Raw genomic sequence first — 13,049 nt, 5'->3', positions numbered from 1 at the left:
GTGGTTAAGGAATCCATATCATTATTTTGGCCTGGAGAGGGATGGGCGCCACCAGGCTGTACTTGCCCAAGGCACACAACGGGAAATGGCGCCCCTACTACCCTAGTATTTAAGGGATCCATACCATTATCTTGCCCTCGGGAGGGATGGGTGCCGCTAGGCTGTAATTGCCCAAGACACACCACAGGTAATGGTGCCACCATGTCCCTAGTGGTTAAAAGATTCATACCATTATTTTGGCCTGGAGAGGGATGGGTACCACCAGGCTGTACTTGCCCAAGACACACCACAGGAAATGGTGCCCCTACAACCCTAGTGGTTAAGGAATCCATACCATTATTTTTTCCCAGGGAGGGATGGGCGCCACCGAGCTGTACTTACCCAAGACACACCACAGGAAATGGTGCCCCTACCACCCTAGTGGTTAAGGAATCCATACCATTATTTTTTCCCAGGGAGGGATGGGCGCCACCGAGCTGTACTTACCCAAGACACACCACAGGAAATGGTGCCCCTACCACCCTAGTGGTTAAGGGATCCATACCATTATCTTGCCCTGGAGAGGAATGGCTGCGGCCAGGCTTTAATTGCCCAGGACACACCGCAGGTAATGGTGGCCCCATGTCCCTAGTGGTTAAGAGATTAATGCCATTATTTTGGCCTGGAGAGGGATGGGTGCCATCAGGCTGTAATTTCCCAGGACACACCACAGGTAATGGTGCCCCACATGTCCCTGGTGGTTAAGAGATTCATACTATTATTTCGGCCTGGAGAGGGATGGGTGCCACCAGGCTGTACTTGCCCAAGACACACCACAGGAAATGGTTCCCCTACAACTCATGTGGTTAAGGGATCCACCCAATTTAAAAATAGAATAAAGCAATCAAGGTCAATTTAAGTACTGCAATTCAATTAAAAATAAATTAGTGATATCATTTGACAACTCTCAATAATGATAATATAATAGATGTAAAAGAATAGCGTAATAAAGATATTGTAGTGTATAATACAAGGTAATTAGAGAGAATCATTTAAAAAGAAAGAATATGTAAATAACAAGAATAGAGTAGAATAGGTCGGAGGAACGTCGTTGGCATAATAATACCATACATCACAGGTGTCAAAGAGGCGGCCCGCGGGCCAGATCAGGCCCGCTAAGGGATTGGATCCGGCCCGCGAGACAACACTCAGAGAAGCGCAAGAGAAAAACAAGCTGCAGGTTGAAATATGTCCACTTGATGTTGCCAAAGCCAGGTGCCTCGAACAAAGACACCGTACTTGTATTTGTTTCTCTCTCTCTCTCTCTCTCTCTCTCTCTCTCTCTCTCTCTCTCATCTTTGTCTCTCTCTCTCTCATCTTTGTCTCTCTCTCTCATCTTTGTCTCTCTCATCTTTGTCTTGACTCTCTCATCTTTGTCTCTCTCATCTTCGTCTCTCTCTCTCATCTTTGTCTCTCTCTCTCCCTTTCTCATCTTTGTCTCTCTGTCTCTCTCTCATCTTTGTCTCTTTGTCTCTCTCATCTTTGTCTCTCTCTCTCTCTCATCTTTGTCTCTCTCTCTCTCTCATCTTTGTCTCTCTCATCTTTGTCTCTCTCTCTCATCTTTGTCTCTCTCTCTCCCTTTCTCATCTTTGTCTCTCTCTCTCTCTTTCTCATCTTTGTCTCATCTTTGTCTCTTTGTCTCTCTCTCATCTTTGTCTCTTTGTCTCTCATCTTTGTCTCTTTGTCTCTTTCTCTCTCTCTCTCTTTGTCTCTCTTTGTCTCTCTCTCTCTCTCCCTCCCTTTTTTCCTTTTGTCTCTTTTCTCTCTCTCCTCATACCCATGCGCTTTTTCCTCTTTTCTCTCCTTCTGTCTCTCTATTTCTCTTTGGATTTCTTTCTTCCTCTCCCTTTCCTTTCCCCTCTCTCACGACTTCTCTTTTTCTCTCGTTTGTTTCTCACACTCTCTCCCTCTCTCTCTTTGTCCCGCCCTCTCTCCTTTTCCCTCCCTCTTTCTCTTATTTCTTTACCTCTCTTTTTCTTTCTCTCTCATCCACTAGTCCGGCCCCCGACAGAATGTTTGTTCTATCGTGTGGCCCCCGAGTTAAAATGAGTTTGACACCCCTGCCATACATAATAACCTAAATCAATTCCCGTTGAACATACGGATAGCGGAAGGGTAAAAACTCTCTTTAAGACGTCAAGTTTTGCTCGCAATGGAGCGAAGACGGCGACCTAACGGCAGGTAATCAACGTACCTGCGAGCAGGGTGACTGGGATCGTCCATAATTTTTAGTGTCCGTTTTTTCGTTCGTTCCATGTAGATACTATGCAGGGACGGGAGGCTAGTACCTATTATTTCCTCTGCCGTCCTCACTACTGATTCTATCTTTGACAATTCTTTCTGATTGACGCGACCAAACCAAACTGTGATTGACCTAGTTAAAACGGATTCAATGAAAGCACGATAAAAATTGACTAGAATGAATTGAGGGACTCCGAATGATTTGGGTTGACGAAGGAAGTAGAGTCTTTGTCTGGCTGACTTTAGAATATCAATAGCATTGACAGTCCATGTGAGGTCAGCTGACAAGTAAGTACCTAGAAACTTGAATGAATGGACCAGTTCCACCTCACTACCATTAATTGACAGTGGCACATGCGGGGGAGGCTTTGTCAGGAAATCTATACATTCAATAACAGACTGAAAGAAGAACCTTGAAAACCCCACAATTCTTTTACAAGACCTTTCCTTTTCCTCTTACTAAGTTTCACACAAGAGCACACTACAACAGTACTCACAGACATTTTCTTCACCTACAACGAGTGACCGGACTCTCTAGCTTTATAAGAAAGATTTGAAGCCCCAAAGTGTTCATTTGAAATCAAATGATCTATAGCTGGGTTCTCGGGTCATGACATGCCGATGGTTTACACACCACCAGCCGTACTTGGTGGAAAACCAACCATCGAAAACCAAATTGTAGGTTTTTTTTTTAATCACTACAAATTCTACATGCAATACTAAACGGGCCCCGCAAGGACGGGCGCATGGGCACAAGTGGTTCCTGCCGCTGGACAAGTTGTGACCCAAAGCCCTGCCTCATTCCTCAAGGTACATTGTGCACCAACCTAACCTGTTAAGCTTAGTGTGCCTGGGTAGTTAAATTCCCCAAATTATGCCCAGAACTACAAAATCCTGTGTTTCTCTGAGGAATTACATTTCCATCTCTATTTAACTCCGACTCCCCCTCCCCACACGGTGCCTTTTCTTTTGTTAATTATACCCGTTCAACTTTGTCTTGAAATGTTTCTTCGTTTTATTGATTTTCTTTCCTTGTAAATAAATCGTAGTTTGTTACAATCAAGCTCCTTGCATTACTTGTGTGTCTATAAGTGTCCTTTGGATTGATCCATTATTATCAATAGCAACTGCAAAATCGGTAACTTAAAAAGCTAATGTACACTATGTTTTAAGGATTGCTCCTTCATGATAATACCAGAGATAGATTAGGCTATTTTGAACTAATTCTGGGGGTGGATCTTCAGCCCCATCTGCTGGTCTCCTTTGTAACTATCAAATTAGATAAATATAATATAGAGCAATTCTTCCTACATCAGTTAGGCTTTATGGGTGTACATTTTTCTCAAGAATCTTAAAGCCGTTGCTCTTGATGGTTAATCGTACCACTCTCCTTTTTAGGAATTGTGGGGTCTAAATTTACCTCTTACATGTTGTGGGAGAGCTATTTACAAGTTGCTGACGCTAGAAAGGATACACCAGGCATTCGACCTTTTTTTACACCTGCCAGTTGGATAGGGGGAGGGCCCAGGAGAGAAGGAACTTACGTCCATCTCCTTGGTCATGCTCCTAACTCCGGGGGGCCCTTCCCCCACCAAACTGCATTTATTTAGGCAGAACAAATAAAGAGAAAGAAAGAGACGCCTCTTTGGGCCGTGCCAATATTTGAAACAGACTCGTGATACCATCTGGTTTAGATATACACACTTTTGGGGAAGTATATTACAAATGTAGCGTTTACCAAATTGTTCGAATTAGTTATCTGACTCCATTAACCAAACACAAACTTCATTCTCCTAACAATGCATGCTCGTTTCTTAATGGGAAAATGAACAAAGATAGCAGGCATTTTCACACGGGGGAAGATTTATTTTCTTAAAGTATTTATCAAGTAAATTCCATTGAATTTAGCCGAATTATTGTCGAATTAGCCTAATTTGTCTTCGTCGAGCCTCCCATCTCTCGTCTCTCTTCTTCCGTCTTCCGTCTTTTTGACACGTCGGGGCATCGGCCCCTCCCCCATGGGCCGGCCAGGAACTCCCCACCTCGTCTGACGGGTGCATCACGAAGCCCCCCCCCCCCCCCATGGGGCGGGTCAGGTGCCAACTTCACCTCCTCCTCGCCGAAAGACGCCGCCATGTCTAGAGGACTCACAACAAGGAAGCTTATCAGAACACTTGTCTCCTTTTCCCCGTTCTTGTTTTCCTGTAAACATCATCCTTGTCTAGGCCACACTGACCCCAAGCCTTCCCTGTGAAAAATCCCCACTGCAGTCAGCAAATGTAATTAAATCCCTTATAGTCAAATGAATGACTCTGGGAATACTACTACTAAATACTACATTAAAATTATAGTGATACAACAAATTTCAATATCAATTTTAGTGCTTAAAAACAGGGACCAATACTCTATATTATTTTGATTTCAATCTGAAAAGAAAAAAATACCATACAAATACCACAAAAATACTACTACAGTAATACTATGATACCAAAATACAACTACAGAAATACTACAAAATACCCATATGGAAATACTATAGAAATACTACAGCAATACTACAAAAGTTATACTACAAAAATACTACATTTTACCAAAACAACCACAGTAATACTGCAAATGTACTACAGAAATACTACAAACATATTCCTATGAAAATACTTCATAAATACCTTGACACAAATACTACAAAAATACCATTACAGTAATACTATATAAAAAATACTATGAAAGAAATATCCCAACAAAAATACTACAAACAAATACAACCACAGTAAGATTACAAAAATACTACAAATACACTACAAACTCTCTACAATGGAAACACTTTAAACATACTACATAAACACTACAGAAATACTACACTGGTAATAGTACTGCAGAAATACTACAAAATACTACAAGAATAAAATTACAGTAATACTACAAAACTAAATATCAAATGTAGTGCTTAAAAACAGAGACCTAATCCTGTATATTATTTTGCTTTCATTCTGAAAAGAAAAAAAATACCATACAAATGCCACAAAAATACTACTACAATCAAACTATGATACAAAAATACAATTACAGAAATACTAAAAAAATACCCATATGGAAATACTACAGAAATACTACTGCAATACTACAAGAGTTTCACTACAAAAATACTACAAACATTTGACCAAAACAACCCCAGTAATACTGCAAATGTACTACAGAAATACTACAAAAATATTCCTAGGAAAATACTTCATAAATACCTTGACACAAATACTACAAAAATACCACTACAGTAATACTATAATTAAAAAAATACTTCGAAAGAAATATCACAACAAAAATAAAACTACACTAATATTACAAGACTACCGACTCACTACAAAAAGTTCTACAATGGAAATACTTTAAAAATACTACATAAACACTATAGAGATACTACTCTGGGAATACTACTGCAGAAATACTAGAAAATACTACAAGAATAAAATCACTGTGATACTACGAAACTAAATATCAAATTTAGTGCTTGAAAACAGGGACCTAAGACATCATTCTGCCTTAATTGTGAGCGTTTCAAAACCAATTTAATGGAACTAATCTATTTAAAAACAAATACAGTATAAAGAAATATAACATGTAGATGTTAGCATGTATATTTATTCCTAAATGAAAAAAACAATGTGTCTCCAATATTTAAGTTTTTTAACACAATGACGCCAAATAATTGCCCACCCCTGCTCTGGGGGCTCAGCAGCCCCAGAGCTCTAAACTTTAAACCGCCCCTGGAGAGATGACAATTTTCATCCATTTTGAAAAACTGGTGCCTTAAAAGGCAGGGCGAGTTTAATAAGAATGTGTTGGGATTAATTTATTGGTAATATTTCGTAATTAAGTAATTAATTAATATTCGTTACAATATCAAGAGGTTGTTTAGGAAACGAAAAAACGGATCGAAATCTGTACTTGCCACCTTCAAAATGGCGACAATATTGACGTACGAAAAACCCATTTGAGGCTATTTCTTCGTTGTATCGATCCCTAGCACTTTGATTTAGTGTCGCAACAGTCGTAAACTTCACTCTGCGCGAACATTTACAAAATCCGATTGAATTCTAAATAATCTGTGCTATTTGTGCAGAATAATTGCTTTATCAAGACAATGGGAAGGAAAGTCACTGTTGCAACGTGTTCGTTGAATCAGTGGGCGTTGGAGTTTGATGGCAACTTGGAGAGAATACTGAAAAGTAAGTGAATTATACTTCTACAATGTGTTTTTTCTTTCTATTGCAATTGTTGTTCTTGTATGAAACCCTTTAAAAACTTTAAATAATAGTGCATAATGTAGGGTGACCAAATGTCCTCCTTTGCCCGGACGTGTCCACTTTTTCCATCCGGGTACTACAAATTCATGAAAATGTCCGGTTTTAATTAGGGTTAGGGTTTCAAGAGACAAATTTGCGTGTGTAGAAATTAACGAACGCTTTGCACCAAGTACGAAAGCATTGGGTTTGACGTGTTCCCTGGGAAGCCTGCACCGGGCAAACCAGGCAGTTGCTAGGGCCCCCCACTAGGTGACGACAGAGAGTCAAAATTTGCATTGCCGTGGATGGAGAAGTTGAGTGAAGAATTGAAAATTACGTTTTTCCATCCATACATTATCTGCACCGCTTATCCTCAGTAGGGTCGCGGGGGTGCTGGAGCCCATCCTAGCTCTCTTTGGGCAGTGGGCAGGGGACACCCTGAACTGGTTGCCGGCCAGTCGCAGGGCACACAGAGGCAGACAACTCCCTCTCTCAGTCACACCCGTAGGGACACTTAACCTAACATGCATGTTTTTCTTTCTGTCTTTTTGTCTTTCTTTTTTTCTTTCTTTTTTTTCCTTTTTTTTCTTTCTTTCTTTCTTTCTTTTTTCTTTCTTTCTTTCTTTCTTTCTGTCTTTCTGTCTTTCTGTCTTTCTGTCTTTCTGTCTTTCTGTCTTTCTGTCTTTCTTTCTGTCTTTCTGTCTTTCTTTGTGTCTTTGTCATGGTCGCCTTGGCGACCGGTCTGCCCCGCCCCCTGGGCACCAGCTGAAGCAGTTCAACTAATCGCGTGTCTGCTATTTAAGGCTGGATTGTGGGCTTTGCGGGTGCTGGCTCTATATATATACCCTGTCCGTTCTGTTATGCCTTGTCCTGCTTGTTGAGTTGGAAGAAGCCTGTGTTTGCACGTTTTGTTAAAACCTGTTTTGTTCTGTCTTGTCCCTGAGTTATGGACAACTTTTATTTTGATAAATAAAAGTTCTGGATCGTCACGCAATTGAGTTCTCCCTTCCTGCCTCCTGCCTCCGTTCTGGTCCGGTCACCCCGCCTTCCACTCCACCTCGTGACAGCCTTTCTTTCTTTCTTTCTTTCTTTCTTTCTTTCTTTCTTTCTTTCTTTCTTTCTTTCTTTCTTTCTTTCTTTCTTTCTTTCTTTCTTTCTTTCTTTCTTTCTTTCTTTCTTTCTTTCTTTCTTTCTTTCTTTCTGTCTTTCTTTCTCTTTCTGTCTGTCTTTCTTTCTCTTTCTGTCTGTCTGTCTGTCTGTCTTTTTCTTTCTTTCTGTTTGTCTTTCTTTCTTTTTGTCTGTCTTTCTTTCTTTTTCTTTCTTTCTGTCTTTCTTTCTTTCTTTTTGTCTTTCTTTCTTTTTGTCTTTCTTTCTGTCTTTCTTTCTGTCTTTCTTTCTGTCTTCCTTTCTGTCTTCTTTTCCTTCTTTCTGTCATTCTCTTTGTCTCTTTCTTTGTGTCTTTTTACCTTTTTTGCTCTCTCGCTTGGTCTCCCCTTCTGTCTTTCTCTCCTTCTATTTCCCTTTGGATTCCTTTCTTTTGCTTTCTTTCCCCCTCTCTCACTATTTTTCTTTTTATCTCTTTTGTTTCTTACATTCTCTTTCCTTTTCTCCCATTCTTTGTCCCGCCCTCTCTCTTTTTCTCTCTCTTTCTCTTTCTCTTGTTTCTCTCTCTCTTTTACTTTCTCTCTAGGGTACTAGTCTGGGCCCCGAGGGCATGTGTATTCTATCGTGTTTTGCACGGGTGAACGAAAAATGAGGGGCGGAACAAACGCGGGGTGCCGAGTTTAAGTGGGGACCGCTAAAGGTGAGGGACAGACAAGGAAAGAAGAGGGGGTAAAAAGTTGGTTAAAGAAAAAGGAGTTGCGTGAGTAAATATGTTCATCTGATATATTTTTCCCACCCTTACCTTTGGAAATATACACTTTTTCCCTTGGGTTACTTTCAACGGGACCCAGACTCTGCAGGTCTGCATCAAACCTTAAGTACCGGTATCATTTTCTGTCCATTTTGCCGGCTGTGATTTTTGGACTGTGGACTTTAATGAAGGACATTCGCACTGATCGCTGCCTGGCCCTGTGGCTAGGACCTTGACTCAGCCTCTTGGCTGAGAGCAAGTGTCTCGGCCTCTTGGCTTTGTAGTGTATTATGATTTGACCGATAACAGATAATGGATAATTGATAAAGAATATAGAACAATAAAGCTCTACAAAATCCCCCCCCCCCCATATAGTTTCAATCGCGGTTTTGGGTTAATTTTGTGTTTGTGTTACATGTTTGAATGTGGGCGCATGCGGCTTATATACAGGTGCGGCTTGTGTATGTACAAAATCGGTTTTCCTCTTGAAATGTGGTGGGTGCGGCTTATAATCAGGTGCGCTCTATAGTCCGGAATTTGCGGTAAAAATCATAGGTCGAGAAATTTCTGATTCTTTTATACAGTTGAATCCACTTATAGGTCGCCGCCATGTTTTTCCGGCATCTTGCTGCCCCACCGTGCTCTGTGGCCCTAACCCTCGCGCGTACCAGGCAACACAGTGCCAACTAGTGGTCATATATTACACACTGGAGCTTGAAAACATTTGTATCGACTCCGATCCAAGTACTTGCTCGGTATCGATAATATCGGTATTTGGATTGATCCGCCCACCCTTAGTGTGAATCAGTGAGGCCATTGTAGTCCTTTATCTGATTTCTTTTTTTTTTTTTCAGGTATCGAAATTGCAAAAGAAAATGTAGCCAAATACAGACTGGGCCCGGAGCTGGAAATCTGGTGCGATACTTTATGATTATCGTTACTTACGAAACACACGCATCAATGATACAAAACCACAGTAAAAAATGATTCCATCTTCAACCAGCTGAAAAGATATCGGAATGAGGTCCAGGGTTTGCATGGATGCTTGAAATCCTTAATAATGCTTACAATTGAATGTTATGAAATGAAAATAATCTGCATTTATATAGCGCTTTTCAAGTCAATGACTTCCCAAAGCGCTTTACAGTGCGCTTCACATTTCCCAATAGCGGCCTTGTATTGCAGCCATGTAAGACGCTAACCTGCTTATTGGAGGTATTAGGGGTTCAGTGTCTTACCCAAGGACACTTCGACATGTAACGCGGACGGGCCGGGATTCGAACTGGGATCCCTTGATCCCAAGACGAGCGCTCTACCTCCTGAGCTACTGCCGGCCCTAATGTTGAGTTATTACAGTTTAAAAAGTGCTTGAATTTAAGGTGAAGTGCTTGTAAATGCTGGAAATTGTTGCAGTGTTTCTTAGGTTAGGTCAGGCATGTCCAAAGTCCAGCCCGGAGGCCAGTTACGGCCCAAGGTCGCGCCGCTGATCGCCAAGAACTGCAAACCTTTGACGGCGAATTTATAATATACCGTTCAAAGAATCCCTGGATCAATAGTTGGTCCTCTAACATTTTCAGCTTACCAAATCTGGCCTGCTTTCTGAATCCTAGGACACCCTGGGTTAGGTGACGGGCTAGAAAACATTCTCAATCAAAAAGAAAGTGTCCAAATGCAATTTTTTTGAGGGTCAGATATTTTTGGGCATTCAAACCCTTTTTTTCTTTGACTCAAATGTTTTTTTTTTTCATTGATTGAATAATAAAGACACAAATCTACCTCCGTATTTATACGGCTTACATGGGAATGTGAATAAAAACAAAATACCTTAAATTCCGGACTATAGAGCGCACCTGATTATAAGCCGCACCCACCGCATTTTAAGAGGAAAACCGATTTTGTACTTACACAAGCCGCAGCTGTATATAAGCCGCATGCGCCCACATTAAAAAAATGTAACACAAACACAAAATTAACCCAGACCCGACTTTGAGTCCCGCGATTGTAACAGAATATCCTTCATTAAAGTACACAGTCCAAAAATCACAGCTGGCAAAATGAACGGAAAATGATACCGGTACTTAAGGTTTGATGCAGACCGGCAGAGTCCGAGTCCCGTTGATCCAAAGAAAAAAGTGTATATTTCCAAAGGTAAGGGTGGGAAAATATATATCCACTATCGTCCGCCGTGTCCACAAACACTCACCTTTACCGGTACCCACTTCCTGTCAGCCCGCGTTTGTCACGCCCCTTCTTTTTAATTCGCCCATCCAAAACATATCAGAATAAGTGTCCAAAATAAATACAGATAAATACATTACAAAAATATACAGTTGCAAATACATATTATACATGGTTACACATATTTACAAGATGAGGATGGTTACTGTGATTTTTACAAGAATGGTATATTTTTTTAACAGACCCATTTACTGTTTTGCGAGCGTGATGCTAGTAGCGTGTTGCTACCCGTCACAGTCACGGTTTGGGATGAAAGTTATATTATTATTATTAAAGCTTTGAAAACTCTCTCGGTGTACCGTCCTTCTTTGTAAATATGTGTAACCATGTATAATATGTATTTGCAACTGTATATTTTTGTAATGTATTTATTTTAGAAACTTATTCTGATATGTTTTGCACGAGCAAATGAGAAAGAAGGGGCGGGGCAAACGCGGGCTGACGGGAAGTGGAGTAAAGGTGAGACGTGTTTGTGGACGCGGCCGACAATAGTGGATATATATTTTTCCCACCCTTACCTTTGGAAATATACACTTTTTTCCTTGGATTACTTTCAACAGGCACTCGGACTCTGCAGGTCTGCATCTAACTTTAAGTACCGGTATCATTTTCTGTTCATTTTGCCGGCTGTGGTGTTTAGGCTGTGTACTTCATATTCAGTTACAATCGCGGGACTCAAAGTCGGGTTTGGGCTAATTTTGTGATTGTGTTACATGTTTTAATGTGGGCGCATGCGGCTTATATACAGGTGCGGCTTGTGTAAGTACAAAAGCGGTTATCCTCTTAAAAATGTGGTGGGTGCGGCTTATAATCAGGTGCGCTTTATAGTCCGGTATTTACGGTAATTGAAATTTGTCCCGATTTCTATTTTTTTGCAGCGGTTATGGTTGTGCGGACCATTTCTATGAGTCGGACACATTGCTACACTCTTTCGAAGTTCTCAAGAAGCTTCTGGAATCTCCCATCACCCAAGACATAATTTGCGACGTTGGGATGTAAGTATTCCAGTTTTAGGAGAATGTTGAAATATTACAATGCCGGGTCAATGGGGGAGCGAAATTTTCCATCGGGTAGTATTTTCCGCACTGTAAGGCGCACCGGGTTATAGGGCGCCTTATTTTATTTTATAAGAATTTTACTGTGCAGGGAAACGGGGTTCTTTACTGCGCATATAACAATAAACATTTTGAATTAAATTTAGTTTAAAAATAGACTCATCACAGAAACATCAAGATCGTTCTAAAACAAGATACCGGGAAAATATAAAGTCGCATAGCTCACCTAAGTTCTCTTGCAGCCATCACCTTCAATAATGATAAGTAACCATGGTCTTCTTACAACCGTGAGTGTAGTAAATCCAGGAGAGTCAAATATTTACAAATACAGAATAGTAAAAAAATGTTTTCTCTATGCCGTAGTGCAACCCAACGTGTGATTCACATTCATCTTTTTCGGCCAATCGCAGGCTTTGTTTCGACCCTTTAGCCTATGCGAGCCTGTAAATGATAAAAAGGATCCGCCCCCTTTACCTCCCAATAACTTTAGCCAATAGTGACTGATTCAAATGATGATTGACACATTGGTTAGGATATGAAACGCCTGTATATAAATCCCAGCATACATCGCGGACTACTTCGCCTTCGGGGGAAAATCTAGTCGGCGGCTGCTTGCCTTAGTTGCAAGACTTTGCGACTTAATATTGATCCATATATAAGGCGCACTGTATTATAAGGCACATGGTCAGCTTTTGAAAAAAATTAAGACTTTTAGGTGCGCCTTATAGTGCAGAAAATACAGTATATGTATATATATGTATATGTATATATATATGTATGTATATATATATATATATATATAATAATAATAATTTCCTTTGTATTGTCATTCTTTGTAACAATGTACACAGAACGAAATGTCGATACACCTGACCCGTTGTAGCGAGCCGATGCAGCCGCAGCCAACAGAGGGCGCCGCCATTTTACCAATGTTATAAGTCTTAGGTATGACTCGGCCAAGGCGCGAACCAGCGACCTCCCATATACCATATATGTATATAGTCAGTGTCTGAAATAACGTCTGCCCGGGGTGTGCATCTTTTATGTCGGGCGTACAACTTACAAAACGTCTCTGCCAGGGTGGCCGACAACTTTTTCAAAGAAAAAAAAAAAAACAGCACAAGATTTTTTTCAAATCAAACGTTTTCTTTATTCTGATTTCCAAATCTTTTTTCGGTTTGTAAATTTCGGAATTTCAGTTCGGTTGGCAATTTGCATACTCGGCAGCCAATCAGAAGCCGGCATCGAATAACTCCGGACTTTCCAGAGCGTAATAAGGTCGTGCATTTGCATATCATTTTACCAAGTAGACGCACAGAGAACACAAGAAAAATGGATAAG

At 40.7% G+C, this 13,049-nt stretch overlaps 1 protein-coding gene across 2 annotated transcripts in view; it reads left to right on the top strand.

The window, feature by feature from the left end:
- The first annotated feature begins 6,315 nt into the window (after positions 1 to 6,315).
- The window catches only part of nadsyn1 (NAD synthetase 1), a 42,175-nt gene continuing 35,441 nt past the window's right edge, over positions 6,316 to 13,049 (top strand). For both annotated transcript variants that reach the window (XM_088333532.1, XM_088333531.1), the window contains exons 1-3: positions 6,316 to 6,503; positions 9,270 to 9,330; positions 11,532 to 11,648. In XM_088333532.1, coding sequence (XP_088189658.1) covers positions 6,419 to 6,503; positions 9,270 to 9,330; positions 11,532 to 11,648 — 263 coding nt within the window. In that variant the 5' untranslated portion in view covers positions 6,316 to 6,418. The remainder of the gene's footprint in view (positions 6,504 to 9,269; positions 9,331 to 11,531; positions 11,649 to 13,049) is intronic.

Source organism: Urocampus carinirostris, chromosome 4, assembly GCF_059441175.1.
Source record: "Urocampus carinirostris isolate Australia breed hairy pipefish chromosome 4, RoL_Ucar_1.0, whole genome shotgun sequence".
NCBI lineage: Eukaryota > Metazoa > Chordata > Actinopteri > Syngnathiformes > Syngnathidae > Urocampus > Urocampus carinirostris.
This window is presented reverse-complemented; position numbering and strand designations above follow the sequence as displayed.